Source organism: Poecilia latipinna, unplaced genomic scaffold, assembly GCF_001443285.1.
Source record: "Poecilia latipinna isolate Pla-1442-1.1 unplaced genomic scaffold, P_latipinna-1.0 Scaffold1252, whole genome shotgun sequence".
NCBI lineage: Eukaryota > Metazoa > Chordata > Actinopteri > Cyprinodontiformes > Poeciliidae > Poecilia > Poecilia latipinna.
In genome coordinates this window covers 98,099-119,880 of record NW_015113868.1, presented here as the reverse complement: position 1 = coordinate 119,880, position 21,782 = coordinate 98,099, and the positions used below count along the sequence as shown (strand labels likewise).

General features: G+C 46.6%; 2 protein-coding genes across 7 annotated transcripts in view; one reads left to right on the top strand and one right to left on the bottom strand.

Annotated features, from left to right (window-relative positions):
- The window catches only part of ago4 (argonaute RISC component 4), a 25,544-nt gene extending 17,311 nt beyond the window's left edge, over positions 1–8,233 (bottom strand). For 2 of the 4 annotated variants that reach the window (XM_015054434.1, XM_015054437.1), the window contains exons 1-4: positions 8,007–8,025; positions 780–951; positions 583–703; positions 329–510 (exon numbers count right to left, since the gene is read on the bottom strand). In XM_015054434.1, coding sequence (XP_014909920.1) covers positions 329–510; positions 583–703; positions 780–951; positions 8,007–8,025 — 494 coding nt within the window. Of the gene's footprint in view, positions 1–328; positions 511–582; positions 704–779; positions 952–8,006 lie in introns of all 4 variants that reach the window. The other 2 variants (XM_015054435.1, XM_015054436.1) reach the window with 2 other exon arrangements.
- A 1,614-nt stretch (positions 8,234–9,847) lies between these two features.
- On the top strand, positions 9,848–20,961 carry clspn (claspin). Of its 3 annotated transcripts, none has more exons than XM_015054433.1 (24): positions 9,848–10,150; positions 11,623–11,734; positions 11,882–11,967; positions 12,291–12,443; positions 12,523–12,570; positions 12,648–12,720; positions 12,821–12,923; positions 13,204–13,646; positions 13,734–13,922; positions 14,040–14,203; positions 14,273–14,445; positions 14,526–14,569; positions 15,098–15,267; positions 15,353–15,809; positions 15,964–15,997; positions 16,105–16,186; positions 16,259–16,350; positions 16,430–16,591; positions 16,670–16,791; positions 17,907–18,031; positions 18,095–18,215; positions 18,287–18,357; positions 18,441–18,596; positions 20,686–20,961. In XM_015054433.1, the coding sequence occupies exons 1-24, from the start codon at positions 10,124–10,126 to the stop codon at positions 20,809–20,811; spliced, it is 3,333 nt and encodes a 1,110-aa protein (XP_014909919.1). In that variant the 5' UTR covers positions 9,848–10,123; the 3' UTR covers positions 20,812–20,961. The 3 variants fall into 3 exon arrangements, with proteins under 3 accessions (XP_014909919.1, XP_014909917.1, XP_014909918.1); XM_015054431.1 differs by having other exon boundaries at positions 11,882–12,222; XM_015054432.1 differs by having other exon boundaries at positions 9,850–10,150; positions 11,894–12,222.
- Positions 20,962–21,782: the final 821 nt, after the last annotated feature.

Genomic DNA, 21,782 nt, shown 5'->3' with positions numbered 1-21,782 from the left:
CCAGGAAGTCGTCCCAACATGGCTCCTCTATTAACCCTTTAATGTTTTCACCAGCGTCGCTCTGAGCAGCAGCTCCTGTAATGAGCTCAGCAGCTGTTTGCCGGGGGGCTGGGGGGAGGAGCTACGCCTTGAAGGCGGGGCTAAGCCAATCCAGACGTTTAGCAGCTGAATGGTTACCATGGAGATTGAAGGATTTTTCAATCATCATCTGAATGCTTGAGGGATCCAGATAGAAGCTGCTCTCAGAACTAAAATATATCTGTGTAGATGAAGGTTTTATTAGTCACGGTACCACGTGGTTCTGTGTGGGCCTGCAGGGCCCGGTTACCTCATGGAGGGCAGGTGCCGTGTGATGACGTCCAGCGCCTGGACCGAGTCCTCGGGAACCTCGTTCAGGTGACCCGACAGCGCCTCCAGCAGCATCTGCAGGCTCACCACTGACACCCACTGCAGGGACACCTTGAAGGTCTGGTCCTTCCCCTCGCCCGGCAGGGTCACCTCCAGGTCCACCTAGGGGCGGACAAGAACCGTCAACACGCCAGTGCCGTCGAGAGGTAGAGGGTTCAAAGGTCAGACACCCACCCTGTCTCTGCCGATCGGCAGCGGATGAGCCGTGTACATGTTCCTCTTCCCGTCGTAGCCCGGCTGCCGGTCCCCAAAGATCTGCATCTTAAAGTGCCGCACCATGGTGTCCACCACCTCCCTGCAAGACGGACAGAACATCACCACAGAGCCGGGCCGGGCCGAGCCGGGCTGGGCCTGGGCGAGCCGTCACCCACCTGTTGACCCGCCGGGGGCGTTTCTCCGGCTTGATCTCGATGTCATAGTGGTAGACGTCAATCTTGGGTATCTGAACCTGGAAGTGGTTGGCGAGGAGCCGGATGGGTTTCCCCACCGTGCCAAGGCCGGGACGCCGTGGAGGCTGGAAGAGAGAGGTGGGGGCAGGCGGGCCTGTGGGGACAGGAGGTCAGGAGGTCAGATGGGTTCCAACGACACAACAACATCTACAGTTACAGAAACAGACAGAGCCCTGCCAGCAGCAGGCTCTGCTCCGTTTTACTTCCTCTTTAAAGTTTCTCTAGGTAAAACCAGCTTACGGATAAACGCCACATCAATAATCAATAATGAAATAGACAACGCAGTACAATAAGCAGAATGGAGAGACGTTAAGTTCCAACAATGAGCAAAATGGAAATAAGACAAACATGTCGATGCTGAGAGGAAATTTATTCATTTTAGTTTCATCATCATGAATCCAGTCCAGAAGAAGAACCAGTGACAACCCCCAGAAGTAGACATTTCTTTATTCACAGTTTGAAGTAATGCATTATAAAAATATTTATAGAAACATCAAAATTCAAAATAACTTTCTCAATTTCACAAAACAGTTTCTATGTTCGCTGGAGGCGGATTTTGGTTTTCAGGACAAAGAGTTAATGCTAAAGGAGCGATGGAAACGGATTTACTAGATAAGTTCTGATGTAGTGAACGATCCCACCCACTGCTGGGCCGGAGCCTGACCAGGGGAACCAAACCGAGGGCCGTCTCTGCTCCATGCTAGTTAGCAACCTCCACTTCCTGTTTATTACAGCCATGCGTAGCGTCATCTGATAACATCATGTTCTGCGCTGCCTGGTTGATTCTCTCCACACCAGGAGAAGGAAACACGACTAACTCAAATTTTATTTTTTCTTCTTTGTGACATTTTAAAAGTTTAATCTAAATTCACATGGAAACGTCGGAGTCGCTCTCAGCAGCTGAATCGCTCTGAAGCTCAGCCTATCTGGTCAGAATGGAGCTAAAGTGGATATTTTTATAATTATTTTAATGTAAACTGTAGAAAAATACACAGATTGGAAAGAGTTCTGGCTTTTCCAGCGACCCCTGAACTTTTCGGCGACCCAAACAGAACTGAGCTTCAGAACCCCAGAAGAAGGAAGACAGTCAGCTCTGACCTCTGACCTCCAGAGGTCAAGGAGAGGGCGGAGAAACAACGACCTCCAGTTATGCGCCGCCCCCCAGCTCCACCCAGACACATCCCCTTAGCCCCCATGGGGAACAAAGCGGGCCCCATCAGACGGCCAGATGGAGGGATTACCGTTGGCATGGCTGCTCTGGAAAGAAAGTACACCCCTGAACTTTACACCCCGTGTTCACATGGGGGGTTGCAGCTTCCCATCATGGCTTCACTGAGCAATAATAATAAGATCTGGTGGATTTCAAACATTTTCGTGAATTTAGTGGCTGAAGAGCAGATCTGAAGGAGGGTCCAGGTTCAGAACCAACGCCGCTCCGTTACATCAACCAAACCTCCTGATTAGCAGAAACGACCCAGAAAGGCTGCCGGCTACGAGGAGCGGAGCGATGGAGGCCAGGGGACACGGGGGTCCTGAACCCAAACATGACGCTCCAGTTAGTCAGTGAAGCGCGAGAGCACAGACAATCAGGAGCCTCGCGCCGCTCTGAGAACACGCCGCTGCCCCCCCCACGCCGTCCCCGATCCCCATCACCCCCTCCTCTGGACCGACCCGTCTGCACTCCAACCTCAGAGATGACGCCAGCCGATGGGTTCTGTCATGACCCAAAACGTCTGATGATTCAGACCACTCCATCCAACTGGCTGGGTTACCGACGGCAACGCCCCGCCGGAGGCTGCAGAACCTCGTCACCGACGGCAACGCCCGCCGGAGGCTGCAGAACCTCGTCACCGACGGCAACGCCCGCCGGAGGCTGCAGAACCTCGTTACCGACGGCAACGCCCCGCCGGAGGCTGCAGAAGGTGTGAAGACGTCGGTGTTAGAAAACACAGCCCGACATCCAGGCAGTGTGTTCAGGGGAACCAGAACCTCTCCATCAGATCAGCTAATCCAACCGGTCCAGACTCAGATGGATCCACAAACACAGAAACGTCCCTGGAACAAGAGGGACAGTCATTGGAGGACATAGGCGAGCCTTAAGAGAAGAGTGGGAGAAGCAACCAGGGCCTCATCTCGTCCTCAGGACAGGTGACCCAAGCAAACCTGGCATCGTTGGGGACAACTCCATCCCTGAGCTGAATGGAGGCCCAGTGACCCACATGTCCTAACCGCCCCATTAGCATCTTAACTGCCCAGTTAGTGTCCTAACCATCCTGTTGGTGAAGTCTGTTAGTGTGACATCTTAAGAGTTGGGTACTTCCAACTAGGGTTGGGGGATATGAGGAATATCTAATATCCTGATATATTTTTGCTATATCACGATACATGATATATATCACGATATCCTTACATGAGCTCCAATGTTATTTTAAACTGGACTCCTGGTACCAGGATGTCACCCACGCAGGTTCCCGCCTCCATTTCTCTGCTAGACTTAAATATAAGCCCATATAAAAAGGAATGCAGTGTTTTGCTATGAACTATCTACACTATGACTAGATAACAAGGTGAGAAATAAGTTAGAAAAAATAGCGAGGGAGAGGGAAGTAGGTCAGTTATGCTTGACTTTGACAAACTTAAATAGATGTGCTGTGGAATAAGGTGTGTTTTGGTTCAGCTTAAAAATAAAAAGGGCGGCCTACATACTAACTGACAGATCATTAGTAAATTAGCTAATCAGTCACAGCTGTGTTAGCATGGCTAATAGCAGCGGTGGCTAATCTACCACCGCTGTGTTAGCATGGCTAATAGCAGCGGTGGCTAATCTACCACCGCTGTGTCAGTGTGGCTATTTTTCCCACTGCATAGCACTAAGTGGATCCTACCAAGTCTCCAGGTTTCACTTTAACGGTCTAGTTCTACCGGTTATGAACGGCATGTAAAAAAATAGTCTGATTAGGTGGTGAATTAAATCTGTGGTTCAGCCTTTTGCCGCAATAGTTTTATAACATGTTTCGCAAATTACCTCATTTTGTTCGACATCCTCCATATAAAATCCAAACTACTGCCAAGTTATTGATTCTGTTCGGAACTAGACTAGTTCATCTGATTCCTCTTCAGTTTCAGTCTCATTCATCGCCTCAAACTCTCGCCGTCCCCATGTTTGTTTTCTCCGCAGTGTGATTGGTAGAAAATGTTCAGGTTGGGAGGGGCGAGGGACTAGTGGTGCATTCATAGGCTGTCGGGTAAACCAAACTCGCAGTGAATTTGACGGCGAAAGTTTATTATTTGAACGACAATTTATACTCAACAGTTGCGATATAGCCATTTTAACTACCGTAAATTGAAAATATCGCGATATATCGAGTATACTGGACCACAGAGGGGCCGGACCGCGGAGGGGCCCCAACTGCCTAACGCCCGGCTGCCCATGGCAACCAGAGGCCGCCAGCTCAGATCCCCAGTGGCAATCAGACTGAACATCTGCAGAAACCTGGACTGCAGATCTTCACCTCTATTCCTCGTTTCTTCTGTTGGTGAAACTAATCAAAGCCCAGAACAATCTGCCTTCCCTCCCTGCAGGTTTTCCCCTCCAGTCCCCTTTCATTGTGATGTAACTTCCTGCCTGCAGGCTGAAGGTCAGTTGAACCTAAATTATTTCATTAAGATTCTGCAGGATTTTACGGCTGCAGCTATTGATAGTTTCAGTAATCAATAACTCTGAAGATTAACTGAATTAAAACAAAACTGGAACATTTTGCAGATTTTTAATGTAACAACTTAATCTTATTTTATAAAATAGATAAAAATGCAAACAAATCTATTGATTTTTTTAAATAAGTTGTTGCATTTCCTTACCTAGCAGGAAACAACATTTTTTAGTGTTGCCTTTCTGGATGAATCAACGTGTGAAAAGCTCAGGGCTTTCTGCTGGACTCAACATCAATGCAGAGTACAGCTGATCTGGGATTCATTTATTGATTAACAGATTAATAATTTATTAGGGAGAAAAAAAGGTGATTGATAGATTTATCTGCAGAATGTTAACCAGGTGAAGCTAAAACTACCACTAGAGATTTACAGATCAAGAAGGTTTTTATCTTAAATGCTAAACCTTTATAGATTTTGTGCAGTTTTGGGTTAATTTCTGTTCTGGATGTTCTTATAGCTCATTCTTAAGAGTCTCTATACTCCAGTTAATTTATAGATTACTAAATTAGTTGACGATTAAATCATAAATTGATTAATTACCACTAATCCCACTGTTTCAGCCCAACTGGATTATAATTGAGGCAGGAGTTTTGTACATAGTAAATGCAGTAATTAATATATTATTGATATTTATTGTCTAAACTCAGATTACAGTTCTGCTTCCTGATGCTTTCGGTGACTGGAGATGCTGGAATTCCTGCTTCTGATTTTATTTCAGACATTAAACAAACTCAGATTCAGACAACAACGCTGAGAAGTGGCTGGTTATGAAACGATAAAAACTCTCAGCTCATCTAAAAACAAACAAACTGGTTCTTACACTAATGATGGAAGATTCGTTTATCCTGAAAACAAAACCAAACATGCTTTAATTTAACTTTCCTGCAGGAACTAGATGAACAGCTCAGAAAAAAGAAAAAAATTAAAACCAAAACTTTTACTTTAACTAGACCACAGATGATTAATTATGTTGCTATAAACTGGCCTTCAGTGTGTTGGAAATGTAGCAGATGAAGCTGAACTTGATCCTAGTGGAGTCTGAACCCGGTTCCTGTTTGTTTCCTGCAGTGAATCATTTCTGTCCGTCTCCACCAGACCTCCATGACTCCACCGCTTCACCGCTTCACAGCAGAAACAGTCCAACACAGAGAACAACACGGAGCAGCCGGAAAGTCCAGGTAAAACACAAATTCTCATTTTCAACAATAATTTAGACACAAATGTGTATTATTTAGATCAGGGTGTTCAACATATGGCCCTTAAATTAATTTAATCGGCCCTTCAACCACAAGTCAAGAACGGTAAAAATTTGGCCAACAAAAATGAAAACAGCTGATGACCACAAAAAGTTGGAAAATGTCTGCTTTTCTTTTTTGTGTTTTGCATCTTTAGATTTCATAAAAATGTTGATTATTATTGGTAAAACAACAACAACAAAAATCAAACTAATTTTTCATCTGTAGTTTAATGTTTTTTGTAGCCTGTTAGTTTAAATTAGTCAGTTTTGGACCTGGGGACTAAAAGTTTGGACACCACCGATTTAAATATTCATACAATTCTGATTAAATCAACTGCATTTTTAATGCCAACGTAATATTTAGTCAGTTGGACTGATGGGCTGCAGGAGATGACATTACCCAAAAGGTTAAAGGTCACACAGTGATGGAAACACAGGTGAGAAGGAAAATGTCATCATAGCAATATTTAGCATTATTATCACCAGACAAGATGCTCTAACAACCTGCAGCTCTTAATATAATATAATATATCCCAAATCATTCTGGTTTTCCATAAACTAGAAACAAATGTCCTCATTTCACTTGTTGCTGAGCTTTCTGTGAGTCATTCCAGCACTCGGCCTCCTCTGTTCTGCAGAAAAAGACCCAGAATTAGCTGAAACAACACCCCCAAACTTCCTCTTTTCAAACACTTCTGTTGAGTCTGCAGGCAGAGATCGGGTTTAACCCCAGACATTTACCTGTTCAGTCAACACCTCACCAAACACTGGACAGCTGTCTCTGCATTTCTAATCTGGATTTCCACAAAAACACTCCATAAATATAATTTACAAACCACATCATGGCAATACAGCTTTAGTTAAACCTCTGTATTTTATTCTTGAATTGTGTTTGGGGGGCCGCATTAAATCAGTCTAGGGGCCGTTAATGGCCCCCATGCCCCACTTTGAACACCCTTGCTGTAAACGGTACCTGCGGCTTGTTAAAATTACTTTTTAAAACTAAAACAAAAATGATGTTACAAATTAAATTATTTGATATGTTTAAATGTTTTTTTCCTGTTTGACATCAATGGAAAAAAATATTTGGTGCTTTAAATTAGTTCATCAAGCAGATATTGAGTCGTTTTAACTTGTAGGGAAAGAAAACTGTCAGTCTGAGAAACTTCATCAGTCTGCACCATAATAGGATATAAATATTCTCTTCTGAATAATCAGATATAGCAGCAAGGTAAACAAAAAAAGTGAAAATTTTAATTCCACTTAAAATATTAAGATGTATTAATCACCTATGTTTATTTAATGATGCGAATCTGAATTTTTGGCAGTTCTGGTTTTCCATACAACACACCTGTGGATGGTTGCGCAGCGCTGCTGCCCACCAGCAGCACATAAAGCCACTAAAAACACCAGATTCTTCATTTATCTCCCAGGCTGATAAATGTGATCACATTTGGTCGGTCATGAAATGGATTTCCAAGCACAATCACCGCATCTGGGCGCAGAAAGTGCGTGTCCGGGCCGTGTTCTCGGCAGGCTGTGTCTTTGTTATCATATAAGAGGAGATGAATATGATGGAGCTGGCCGCAGATGGGATCAATAAAAGCGCCATCCGTCCACCGCCGCTGAGCGCGTGGCTGCGGCTCAAGGAGAAGCGCGTGAACCGATGACAGCCCCGCAGAAAAACCGAAAACAACGAGCCCGAAGAACCCCGCACGCTGGCTCGCTCAACCACCGAAACGCGTTGTGTTTTTAAAGCAGCTTTCATTTTGTTTTTCCGCCCATCGCTGAGAGCTCGGCTCCAGGCAAGCAGGCGCTTACGGCGGTGAGGAGATTTCTGGGTTTTCAGGCGGATTTCGACGACATTTTGAGAGGAAAAGAATGAGCGTGAAGCTGCGAGGCAGAATAAACAGCAGCGTAAACACAGCGTGAAGGAGGAAGGAAGGAAGGAAGGAAGGTCCCAGTTAAATCCCCTCCGACACACAATACCAGCAGAGACCCGCTCTAAATACACTCAGACCCCCCACACAGGTAGATTTACACCCCCCACCTCACACTAACACTCTCGGGGACCATGGTCCGGGCCTCGGTGGGATCTCCGTGGAGGCCTCACGACAGCCTCGGCCCCCAGTGAAGCGCGCCGCCTCCACACACGCCTCCCGCACTTCGCCCGCTGCTCAGCGGTGTGGGACGAGTCTTACCTGGTCCGAGCGCTTCCATGGCCGAGGCCTCTCTCTCCGTCTCTGTCCCGGCCTGGCGGCTCCGTACCGAGGCTGAAATTGGGGGCGGTATGTCGAAGCTGTTGGTGTCTGATTAAAGGAAACTGGAGATGGACGCTCTGAAGGCTGCTGCTGACGGACTCACCGTTGGTACTGCTGGGGATTTTGAGCTGCGCATGTGCCCTTAGCAGTCCCACAGCCGATTGTACGCATGCGCAAAGAGGGTGTAGCGCACTTTTAAAAACACCACTTGATGATAAAAGACAGCATGTAAACGAACTTCTGAAGATTTCTCTTCAGAAGTTCTTCAGTGTTTGTTTTTTATTTTATTTTTATTGTATTTACTTTTTAGTTTAGTTTAGATTAGTTTAGTTTAGTTTATAAATCTGTTTAGCGTCCTCAATCTATTCCAGTAGGTGGCTGTAATGTACCAAAACGTGGCTTCCCAAACGCTATTAAAAATGAAGAAAGAAACCATATGTCAAAATGCAGACACTCAGTATTTAAATAATTAATTTGACATTAAATATAGAAGTACTTGGTTATTTAACTAAATAACTTTACATCTTATCAAAAGAAAAGCTAATAGATAATAGCAACCTTTACGTTTTTGCTTAAGAATTTAATATGTCAAACACTCAAGTTTTACATAAAAGAATTAAAAATTGTAACTAAGATTAAAATTTTAAATTCAAGCCAAATATAATCTTCAGTTTCCTTTAGTAACCTATCAATGATCAATTTATCAGTCTGATTCTTATATCACAACATAAATATCAAAACATGATCCATTTTGTGAAATATGAACTTTAGTTTAAAACAAAAACAAAAAAAAACAAAATATATATATATATATATATATATATATATATATATATATATATATATATATATATATATATATATATATACTGTTAAACATAAACAAAACAATAAGATAGATAATAATGTGTGGAAGCCACAAAAATTAATGTTAAGAAACCATTCATTTGAGTTTAAAAGCCTTTTGAAGCTTCAATCATCGGTAGGTCAATGTTATGTGACTTCAGCTAATGCATATTTATTCTGAAAATGGTCTGCAGCAAAGACTAGTCCAAAACTGAATGAAAATATCTGAGAAAAAAATAAATTATGGATAAAGATAAAACTTTATAAAATAAAACAAATAAAAAATATCGTAAAATATAAATAGGCTACATAAATGTAAGGCTTTCACATAAAGTTGCAAAACAGCAACCAACACAACAAAAATCAAAATATTAAAAAAAAATTAAAAAGAGAAAGTAAAATGATGTACAATTTATAAATAACAACTAAAGCATCAAACTAGAATTTAACCATTTGATTACGCTGTTGAAGTCACAGTACAAGTCCCACGTCATACCAATAAGTACATCTATGACATTGATGTTTGCTCCAGTTATCACTTAGTTTATTCTCTCACATATCTTCAACTGCAAGTGTCTCTTTTCAACTCAGTTTTCATAATGACTAAAAGTTTCTCATCTTAAAAAATAATGCTGGTCAGCTGGTTATTAAAATGACAGCTTTAAAGCTGACAGTAACATAGCAAAACGTTCATAGTAACTGTACCAATACACCAATAATTATGCATTTAACGAAGCTATAACACATAAATGCGATTGCAACACTAATAAAATTAAATTAGCATAAATAGACATAAAATAAATGATGGTAAAATAGTTTTAAAACATTATTAAATTAAGGAAATAATATTTCTTTCTTACGGTTTTCGCGCTGCTGCTGCTGTTTTTATTCCCTCCCTGGGTTGTGTCGTCACGGTGGGCGGATCCAAGAGTCCAGAACGGACCAATGGCTGGAGGAGTAGCGGTTGATTGGCAGCTCTCTGATAGAAGCGGAGCTCCAGCTGTCACGACGCGCCAAAGCTCAAACTGCTCTACGTGAGAGCGGGTCAGGCGGGAGGAAGAGGAGCTGTGTGCGGGGAACCGGGTAATTTGGGCCTGAATGTGGACCTAAAGATCAAAGCAAGTTCTTTACTCGGTGGTGTCACAGAAGCGGTACTTTCAGCGTCGGTTCGACTGAGCGGGATTTAATCCGGAGGAGCCGTCCGAACTGAGATGAGCCTGGTTGTGTCCCAGCAGCAGGTAAAGAACCGGGTTTATAAGTGGGCCTACCGGGTTTCTGTGGTTCTAACTCCTGGTTCCGGCTCTATTTGTGTGTTTTTAGGTTCTGAACTGTGATGTTAAAATGAGCAGAGAGCTAGCTGCTTAGCTTGGGAGCTAGGTTAGCCTGTGGTATAGGAAGGGCTGGACTGAGGCCTGTGTTTTGTCCATTAAGATTCATGTTAAAATGGACTTTAACTTGTTTATCCGCTGCTAACACCTCATGGTTCAGCAACCTGGGGTCGGAGAGCAGGAGATGGACCGCAGTGTGTTCAGTTTGAGGCCGTTTCCAGGAGTAAAGTTTAGGAGGAATGAAGCCATGATGCTTCATTGTTTGCTTCCAGGCGCCACAGCTGCAGCTCGGCCTGGATTTAAACAGAAACCCGCCTTACAGAACCGAACCCGGGCTACCCAGCTGGTACTCTGGATGGTCTGAGCTGTAAAATGGCCTCCCTCTGGTTCTGGATGGATGCAGGTTTCAGTGAGGCTTTGTTTTCTGTGAGGTCATTCAGGTCACATCCCACATCCAGGCTAAAGGCAACCTGAACACACAAACTCACCTGGGAGCACTTTACTTTAATCATAAACCATAAATAAAAACAGAAGATTCACTGGTGATCTTCATAAAACAGGCCATTTACTTAACGTGAACCAAACAAGTTTTGATCAAAGTGTGAAAATTAAAGTTTTGATACATTTAATTAATAATTTAAAAAAAAGTGATTTCAGTGATGTGTGTAGTGTAGAGCAAGGATGTCCAAACTTTTAGTCACATGGGCCAAAATTGTAACTTGAAAGTACTTGTAGGCCAAAAAAATATTATTTTTAAAACATTTTTTTTAAACCCTCTCAACAGTAAACTAAGCGTGAACTTTTTTTTTTGAATGATTTTTTTATTCATTTCTTTTTTTAGAACGGGATCAAAGATCCAAAACTTGAAATGTTTTTTCTTTATGAAATGAAATGCATCCAGTTTGTTTATTTTTGGATTCAATTGAAGAAAACTGATCAAATATTTCATCAATTCTCGGCAATAAATCAGGATCTTCATCAGAAACACTTCCTGCATTCAGCCAACTTCTAACCCAGCAGTGAAAATCAGTTTCTGGAGCACAAAGGTGTAATTTAGACGGTAAATTCCCAAAGGGATTAATAAAGTTTCTGCCTATAAGTTGATGAGTAGATGTGATCCTGGTTACCATGACAACAGAGGAAACCAGACCATCACTTTGTGTTGCATCCAACATTTTTGTAAGTAAATTTAGATTTTAGTCATAGTTTTGTTGTATTTTATTCTTGAATTGTGTTTGGGGCGCCGCACTAAACCAGTCCAGGGGCCGCTAATGGCCCCCGAGCCCCACTTTGAGCACCCTTGCTGTAAATGGTACCTGCGGCTTGTGGAAGGTTTTCTGTTCTGCTTCTCCTCTCTAGTGAAGCCGTCTCGTTGTTTTCAGGCCGAAGCGCCGCCAGCCGCGGCCCAGACGACACCGGACAGCGACTCCGACAGCGGGATGGGTTCACCGGCGGTTACCATGACGACGGCTGACACAAGAAACGCCGTTCCAGGTACAGAAACTGAAACTAATGGAGTTCTGGTAGCACAGGTTTACAGATGAAGGTTTTTTTAATCTGAAATGTTTATATTTTTGTGTAGTTTTGGCTTCATTACTGCTCTGTGTCTTTTAGTAAAGGTTCTGGTTCTGAACGGCCCAGTTTGTTTTTCAGATTCAGACGATGAAGACGTCGCAGCTCACAGGAAGCCTCGGCGAAACGCCATCATAGACAGCGAGGAAGAGGAGGTGGCAGCAGAGAAGAGCGTGGCTGTGGTTGGGGGTCAGAGGTCGCCTGCCTCCAGCGGCGAGGAGGCGGAGCCTGAGGAGGGGAGGCGGAGCAGCAGGACGATCAGCCAGGCTCCTGATGACGGCGAGGAAGAGGAGGATGTGAAGAAGAGGGAGAAGAGTCAGAGAAATCATGAGAAGAAGAAACAACGCAGCAAAGCGATGGAGAAACTGAAGAAGAAGAAGAAAGCGGAGCGGTTCTGTGAGGAAGAGGAGGTGAGTCTTCATCCTGAACAGGTTCCAGCGTTCGGATGGAAAGAATCATTTTAATCTGGTCTCTTCAGGATGGAGCGCTTCCTGTGGTTCTGAACGACAGCGGCTGTCCTCTGGGAGACCCGGACCTGTTCGACACCGGCCTGGCTGACGATGAAGAGGAAGAGGAAGAGTCTCTGGACGCCATCAGAGCTGCAGTCAGGATGAAGATGAGAAACCAGGAGGTAGAAGCCGGAGCTCTGCTCCTCCCGCTGCTGCATTTTGTTTCTGGTTCCTCTGACTGAGGCTTCGCTCTGACTGCAGGAGGAAGAGGAGGAGGATGAAGAGGCTCCAGAGAAACCCCGCCGCGCGGTCCGTGACGCTACAGCGCAGCAACACTTCAGGAAGCTGAGCCGAGCGCTGAAACGTTGTTCTTGTTCCGTCTGCAGGAGAGGAGAGCGGCTCGCGCCAGCAGGGAGGCCATGAAGCAGCTGCACAGCGAGTCGCAGCGTCTGGTCCGAGGTTCGCCGCCGCCATCAGTGCCGCCGCCATCAGTGCCGCCGCCATCAGCAGTGAATGGCAGCGACGTCCTGAAGACTCACCCTGTTCTCCGTCTCCACAGAGTCCAGCCTCGGCCTGCCGTACCACATCCCCGAACCCAAAACCATCCAGCAGTTCTACAGGAGGCGGGCCCGGCCCCAGGGGCCCGCCATGGCCCTGCTCAAGTAAACACACACACACACACACACAGAGAGAGACTCAGACGCTCACCTGCAGGCTCTGTTAAGTGATGACTTGACAAACTTTCTTCTTTCTTTCTTGGACGTTTTACTTTTACTTGAGTCATTACCAGCTGAAACCTTACCTCTAAACCTGACCTCTGACCTCTGACCAGAGTTGGTAAAGTACCCAAGAAATTTCTCAAAAGTAATTTCTTTGGAGTTCAACTCGGGTACTGATTACCTGATCAACTCATCAATCATTGAACATTTAATTTTTCCTCAGATCTTCCAGATATTCAGAGCTGATGCTGGAGATGCCGTTGGCTCCGCCCACCCAGCAGGATGCCCCGCCCTCCCCGGACCTCTCATCCAATCAGATCCAGTCATTACCTGCGCCTGCAGCCGCCTCCTCCCCACAGCAGCAGAACCTCCCTGCAGAGGAACCAGAACCGGAGTCCGGTCCGATGCTGCTGCTCTCAGAAACTCTGCAGGAATCTCTCGCCGCTGATTCTGCAGAACCGCTTCCTGACGGTGGACCAAAACAGAGCCAAGCAGCCTCAGAACCTCAGTCCGACCCGGTTCCGCCGTCTGCACCAGAACCAGCTAGACCAAAGAAGGACCGAATGTCTCGCCTGAAGGAGCTGGGATTGGACCCACCACCGCCGGCCAAGCTGAGTCCTGATGACGGCGCGTTTGTTCAGCTCGATCTTCCTCACTGCAACCCAGGTGAGAAACCGGATCGGCCGGGTCCGGACCGGCCCGGATCACCGTCAGTCCAGAATCACAGTCTAACCCAGATCTGCTGGTCAACAGGAGTGGCGGCCCTGAAGGAGCGCTACCTGCGACACGTCCAGGCGCCCGTTCGTCCGCCGGTGGAGCGCACCGTTCAGCTCACCGTCATCCGTAAAGACAGCGCCCCCTCTGGCCAGGAGGAGCTGCGCTCAGAGTCCGTTACCGTCACCGTGAAGGAGGGAGCCGAGGAGCTGGCCGCCACCAAGCCGGGTCGGTTACGTGACGGTCCGACATGTTGGCGCGTTGCGATGTTCCTCGGTCCTGATGGCGTTGTGATGTTCTGACGCTTTTCTGATTTTCACTTCCGTTTTCTTTTCGTCTCTGCAGGAGAGAAACTGCTGACCCTGAAGCAGCGGCTGCAGCTCGCCATGGCCCAGCGCCGCATGGAGGAGCGAGCGCGAAAAGCCGAGCTTCATCGCCTCGACAACGAAGACTGTGGGGACGAGGAAGAGGAGGAAGAGGAAGATATGACGGAGGAGTCTGAGGAAGAGGTGAAGACCCCACAAGCTGCTGCTGTAGTCGCTATAACTCAGGCTCTTTAACTGGCGTGTAACTGGCAGGATGTGGACGACTTACTGGGTGGTGATGGCGGCGAGGAAGAGGAGGACAAGGAGGAAGAGGAGAGTGCAGCTCAGAGCATCCGCAGCCTTTCTCCTGCCGCTCAGACTCTGGACCGTTTCCACATGGACGGGACGCTGATGCTGTTCCCTGGCAGCTCCTGCTCCCGGACCGGGTGAGTTTGATCCGGTACCGATCCGGCCCGCGGCGCCGATCCGGCCGGGACTCGTCCCTGACGGCTGTCCTGTCTTCCAGGGACGGACTGAGGAAGTCTGGACCCGACGTGTCCGGCAAGACCGGTGAGTCAGGAGAACAGAATCCAACATGGCGCCGCCTTTAAACACCTAAAATGTCTAGAATTAATTTGAAAACATCCAAGTTGGTTTTAAGTTAATCGCACGTCTTAGTCGTAGAAGAAATATTTCTATTTTTTCTCAGGGACTTTCAGTCAGGCAAAGTTTCAGTCGCCAGCATCTTAATTACATTCTGTGACTCAAGGCGGTTCATGCTATGCTAACTAGCTGCTAATACACCCTAGCTAGCTTTTTCCTGTCTGTAAATTTACCCAGGACAAATTTACATGGGTAAGTTTCATCTCGCTTCTGTTGCCAACCCAATGCCAGGTGCATTCTGGGAACAAAATTTTGGCACAGGAAGCGGCTTCTGCAGCTAGCTCTGAACTTAAGCAACATTTGAAATGGAAGGTTTGTTGGATTTTAAACATTTAGAATTTCATGAAACGGTTTTCCGTTCCGACTGTCGTGACTCTGAGTGGCGGCGGCGGCCTGGTCCCGGTGAGGCTCATGTCCGTGTCTCCGTGTCCCCAGAGGAGGACAGTAGCCACAACAGCAGCCTGGAGCTGCCCGGCTCCATGCTCACCTCCTACCAGCCCGTCAACCAGCAGCGCGGCGCGACCCGCGGGCCCCACGCCGCCGCCGCCCTGCGCTCCCCGTCGCCCTGCTTCTTCCGGCCCAGCATCCTCGGCTCCGCCTCCAAGGTGACCTGACCTCTGACCCCTGGTTCACCGAGTTCGTACTGCTGTGTGTGTTCTGACCCGGTTCCGACCCGTTCTCCCCCACCAGAGCTCCGGCCGGCTGTCGGAGCCGTCCCTCTGCCTCCCGGTGGAGGACTCCCAGGACCTGTACGCACCGCCGTCCCCCGGCGCCGCGGCGAGCGGCCCGGTTCTGGTCGGGGACTCCCAGGCCCGGTTCTGCCTGGAGGACGAGGTCCAGTCCCAGCTGCTGGACGCTGACGGCTTCCTGAACGTGGGGTCGCGACCTGGGACGTCCCACAAGAGGCAGCTGCTGCTGGACAGCCTGGACGAGAACGCCATGGACGCCCAGATGGGGGCGCTGCTGGAGCTCTGTTCGGGCCGCTTCGGGTCGGCGCCGAGCGGCCCGGCCCAGGACGAGCTGCTGGGGTTCTGCTCCGGAGCATTCCCGCAGACCGCCGCTGAGGAAGAGGAGGAGAGGAAGGAGGAAGAGCAGGACAACATGGAGGAGCTGATGGCGCTCTGCTCCGGGAGGTTCCCCGGCCCAGGTGGGTTCTGGTTCTGGACCAGGAACTGGATCGGGGCATCAGAAGTTTTCATCGTACTGAGAAATATTTAATTGTTGGAACATTTAACTATAAAATCTTTTAGTTTTTTCTTTGATTTTTAAAATTTGATCTTTTCTGTTTGTTCTGGTTTCAGATTCTGCTGACTCGACTTCACCGGCTGCAGAAAGGTACCAAAGACCGATCCGACTTCCTTCCAGGGCGAAAGCGACAGGAAACGGTTAAACAGAAGTTTATCTGTTGCTTAAACTTCTGCTTTTCGTTTCCTCCCACTAAGAGAGACGAAGGCTGAGGAAGAGGAGGAGGAGGAAGAGGAGGCCTGCGAGTTTCGTCTTCTGTCGGATGTAGAAAGTGAAAAGGTGAGGAAGTTTCCTGAATCTGGATGTTTGGTTCCTGGAAAAGCTGAATCAGCTGAATGATTGGATGAACAGGAGGAAGAGGAGGAGGATGAAGATGATGTCGGTGAGGAAGAGGAGGAGCTGCAGGGCGTCTTCGCTCCCCGTCGATCAGAGAAGAAGAAAATGTAAATTATTTAAGCTAAGCTAACCTCAGTTTGATGGTTCTGCTGTAAAATCCCGGTTCTGGTTCCGGTTCTGTCGCAGGGCGCTGATGGACTACGTGGAGTCGGAGGCGGAGCTCTCAGGAAGTGACATCGGCAGCGACGATGAGGAGGGCGACCGAGACAGCGAGTACGAGGAAGAGGAGCTGCTGGAGGAGCTCCCGTCGGACGAAGAGCTTCAGAACCAAGTCAACAAGATACACATGTGAGTCCGGGCCGCCGACCCGGTTCCGCAGCCCGACCCGGTTCTGAAACGGTCCGGCTGATGGCTTCCTCCCCACAGGAAGCAGATCCTGGATGACGACAAGCGGCGGCTGAGGCTGTACCAGGACCGCTACCTGGCCGACGGCGACCTGCACTCCGACGGGCCGGGCCGGGCGCGCCGCTTCCGCTGGAAGAACATCGGTGAGCCGACCGGGTCAGAACCGGGTCCAAACTGGAGACACGGGGTCAGAAATGATCCCAACTGAACATCTGTAAATGGGAATCGGCGCCTCTGTAGAGAGAAATGAGTGAATTTCCACAAAAACTGAAATGTTCTGGGAAAACCTCATTTCTTTTCTACAAGAGTCAAAAATTTATTTAAAGTTTAATTTTCAGACAAATCTCAGAAATATCCAAGCTTTTCTAGAAAATTTCTGAGATGTAAATTTTTTTACCTTTTTTTTCCTAACTTTTTGAACTGAGAAATTTAAAAAAAATTCTCAAATTTTTGACTTTTGGAGCTGAAATTGCTGAAGATTCACTCAGTGAAGAAGCGATGCTACCAACTTCATTAACTCGACAAATTAGGCACATTCTGCAGATTTTTTATTTAGCCACTTAGTCTTTGTACGCCATATTTGAAATGCATTAAAAGATGCAAATAATCGAATTTCTAATAACAATTCTAAACTAATTTTTTTATTTTATTGCCTAAAATGTGGTAACAGCATTCATTCTGTAAACACTTGATTCATTTGAAGGATGTATCTGCAGCTAAACAAACAGGAAGTGGACCACAGCGCATGGCATTCTGGGTAAATCCAACAAAGCTAACATGCTAGCTTAGCGCTAGCAACAGAAATGGCTCCTGGTCTTTAGCCTAAAGAGAAATCCTCCAACACTAAAATCTGACGCCTCCATCTTGTTTCCATCTGGTGAAGAAGGAAGTTGCTCTCAGTGTCTTCAGAGGTTTTGGTGTCGTTTCCTTCAGTGGTTCTTGGTGCAGCGCCCCCACAGGCCAAGAGGGGAACAGGTTGGTTTGACTCAGAGCCACAGCAGCTGGAGGTGGAACAGGTGATGGAGTTCTGGTTCTGAATCAGACCGGGTCTACCGGACCATTAGGACAGAACCGTCCTGAAGTTAAAAACATTGACGATCCGACCGTAAAAACGACGTCGGCCATTTTGTAATGACCTCAGCAGATGGACTGGTTCTGTTTGAAGCAGCCGCTTTAAAACCTGCTGACTCAGAACTTGGTGACGGTTCTGCAGAACCTCTGAACCGAGCCTCAGTGTGTGTCCTCTGGTCCGGTCCAGATGCCGGGTTCGACGGGTCAGCCGCAGACGGAGAGGAAGACGGGGAGGAAGAGGACGACGTGGACCCGGCAGAGATCCAGAGGAGGAAGGACCGGCTGGAGAGGGAGCAGTGGCTCCGAGAGCAGGTAGGTCCGACCTTCATCACGGTTCTGCTGCGGACGGAACCGGGTCTGACCCATTTGTCTCAGACGGAGCAGAAAACTCGGAAAGGAGAGGAACCGGACGGAGAGGACGAGCAGATCGGAGACGAGGACAGTCAGTTCATGAAGCTGGCCAAGAAGCTGACGGCCAGAACGCTGCAGAGGAAAGGTGGGTCCGGCCCGGTCCCAGGTTCTGCTAGTTTATCGGATCACAACCTAACTCTGACCTGTTATTAACAGAACCGCCTCAGTCGGACCAGAGGACTGCAGCAGCTCTGAACCCGTTCCAGAAACCCTCCCAGCCCGTCCAGGTGGGTCTCGTCCTCCAGAACCGTCTGAGTGGGTCGGTTCTGACGGGTCGGCAACTGCTCTGAGTGATCCGGCTCTCTTCCAGGTGAGGAGAGGCTCCCTGCTGAGCCAGCCGGCCGCCGTGCTGCAGAAGCTGGCCGGCCTCTCTGAGGGGAACCCGCTGGCCCCCCGGAGCTCCAGAGGATTCCTGTTCCAGACGCTGTCGCCTGACAAGGCGCCAACAGAGCGCGCTCAGAACCAGGTGAGGCTCAGAACCAGGTGAGGCTCAGAACCAGGTGAGGCTCAGGACCAGGTGAGGCTCAGGACCAGGTGAGGCTCAGGACCAGGTAGACCGCCACCTGCAGCCTGCTGAGATTTAGTAAAATAAAATTTAATGTTAACATTTTCTAAGCCTGTCACTGTAAGAAATTAATGAAAAATATAAATAAGCTCATTTTCCATTCTGATATTTTTGAAAGGCAACTTTGTTTGCAGAAACTCAGAATCCAATTTAAGTTTTTATTTCCGTTTTGTTTGGTTTCATTTTGAATATTTGACATCTTCCATTCCAGGGTGAAGCGTTCTGTACAAAATCAGTTTATTGATCTGAGAGGGCAAACATTATACCATTATCAATTTATTACTTGAAAAATGGTCTCATGATTATTGCAATAACTTCTAAGAATTTATTGTCCATTAAAATGTTGTTGTGACAGGTCTACACTTTTACAAAATATAAAACTTTGGGATCTAAAGAAACTGTTCAGAGCCCAAAGTCGGTCCTGGAGGCCCGGTGTTCTGCCAGCAAACCTTATGGCACATCGATGCTACGTCACATACTGCTTACTCAGCAGATTTCTTATGAATCCGTCATACCTGTGTGTTTCTCAGAAGTTTACGGTAAATTGTATTTCATTAAGCTGCTATGTTAATCAAAAACATAAATGATTTTTGCTGTTTCCAATATCGTTACCAAACTGTAAACAAGACATTCGTCCCGTTTAGCGTCACTATTACTACAAACACTGTTTGACTACAAGTGTGGTCGGGATATTTAGTCCCTATAGCTAATCTACCTTTTTAATATTTTAATACTTTTTTAGAAAACTGCACAGAGTATGTCCTTAAAAAGCTGATGAGTAGCCGGATGCTGACCGAAGCTGCAAGCAGAACATCACCTCTTTCTGGACGCCGTGTGGAAATAACTGGATTTTTCTTGTTTTAATTTTTTTATTTTCTGTAAACTTCTGAGAAAAAAACACACAAAATGAAACTCCTACAGGTATGACGGATTTATGAGAAACGTAACATCGATGTGGGCATTACCACGAGGTGTGACCGATCGACAGAACACCGGCATGTTTTATTCTCTCCTGCTGGTAGGAACAGCCTCCTCAGCAGGTCAGTGTTCTGCTCAGGCCTCTAATGACCCATCATTGGATCCAGGTGAGTTAAAACAGGGAGAGACTAAAACATGCAGGATGCCGGGCCTGCAGGACCCACTTTGGACACCACTGCTGTATCGTTTTGGGATTTCAAGTGTAATTTAAAGATGGTTCAAGGGTGAAACATAAGTCATATAATGCTACTGCTGTCAACATATTGTTTAGCATAAAATTCAGAACTTTTAGCATAATGCAGATATTTGTGCTCATTGAACGTGTTAATATACATTTCAGTCACTGGCTGCTACAACAGTGACTGGAGCAGCTTTTAGCAGTTAGCCGCTAAGCTAGTGGGACAGCTAACATGCTAGTGCTGAAATGCAAACACAGTTGAACCTTTTTTTCCACTTAATACATCGTCTACATGAAACTGGTTGATGCATTTTATATGATAAAATCGTTATTGAAATCATAGCCATGTGCGTAGTGAACACTAATAACCTGTAAGTAAACAGAATTAGAGTTTAATCCTCCATGTGTCTGTAAAAACTCAGGCTCCCGGGAAGCACCACCACCCTGTGGTGGAAATCGGTACAGCACCTAAATTCATTATGCTTTCAACCCCTTTTAATTCTGTAAAATTACCAATAAAACAAACTGTTGTGATCACACCTTTTGTTTTCCACACTTCATTTGATCAGTTTTACATTTTGTCATTTAACTGGTTCTGTTAAAACCGCCTGAGTCCAGAGAGAACATGCAGAATCTCCGGCTGCAGAGATCAGCTTCCTAGTCTCCACCACTAGAGGGAGCTGTTGCCCTGCAGCTGCTGATGAGGGTTTTCCTGCTATAGAGTGGTTCTGGTTCTGTTGGGAACAAAGAACCTGTTTGGTTTCCTCATAGTTCTAGCTGTGAGTCAATCTCCTCACATGTTGGACCTAAGGTTCTGTTCGGTTCTGCTCTCAGGTGGTGAGGAAGAGGAGCCAGGTGGATGCGGTGAGCCCGGCAGCCAAGCGGACATGCAGACAGAACCAAACCGCTGGACCCAACAGGAACTCTCAGAGGAGCATCTTCAGCTTTCTGGACCACTGACCCCTGACCTCCACCAGTTCTGATCCGTCTTGGACTCAGACCGGTCCAGTTTAAATGTTTCATCCTGTAAATATTGTCTGATGAATTTTAACCTTTGATGCTGACCGTCTTTGTTTTACAGTGTAAATAAAAGCAGATTTTAAGATCCGGTTTATGTCGCCTCAGTTCCGTCTGTTAGCTAAAACTCAAACCAGACCCAGAGTCCGACCCGGCTGCTAAAGTCCAAACCAGTTCAACTGAAGCCATTTTATTTTAAAATGGATTCACTAACTGCAGGAAGTGACATCACTAAACATTCAACCAATGACCTGCTCCTGATTCCAGCTGATTGATGGAGGATTCTGTGAATATTACAGATAATCTATAGTTCTGCTGCGTTTACAGAGAAACATTTTCCTCCTGGTCCAGCTGAATAAACCTTGATTAGATCCATGAACGCTGAAAATGTGAAGTCTGGAACGGATCCAAACCGGCATTTTTACCAGTGCTGGGAACGTTCAGTGACCTTTAACCTTTGCCCCTGAGAGCACCAAGCTAGAATTACAAATGTTTAAAATAATACTAATACAAAGTAAATGCTATTACACATGGAAAATCGATTTCTATATTATTTTCAGAGTTGCAACCCAAACTGCTTGTTTACTGTAAATTTAGTTTCAGCTGCTGCTACTTCAATGCCACTGCATTTCAAAATCCACATTTTCTTTTAGCTTGCTGTTCCTGTAAGGTTAAAGTCAACGGTATGGTAATACCGGTATGATGCTGGCTAATTACAAATGATGCTAATGCTAGCAGCTATGCTAATGAGCATCTGCTGTCAACATGTTGGAATGGGGCCCAATGAAAACCTGCTTGGACCGGCCCTGGTGAACTGAACCAGTTCAGGAGCGGAGACTCGGCTGGTTCCTCTCCGAACCTTCGGTAGTTTGATCATTTGGACCCACAGAACCCGGAATGGAGGTCTACTTTCT

Coding starts and splice junctions, on each gene's coding strand:
- clspn (XM_015054431.1), top strand. CDS start 10,124: ATGAGCCTGGTTGTGTCCCAGCAGCAG. Junction 10,151..11,622: donor TGGTTGTGTCCCAGCAGCAG/GTAAAGAACCGG, acceptor CGTTGTTTTCAG/GCCGAAGCGCCGCCAGCCGC. Junction 14,570..15,097: donor CGACGTGTCCGGCAAGACCG/GTGAGTCAGGAG, acceptor CCGTGTCCCCAG/AGGAGGACAGTAGCCACAAC.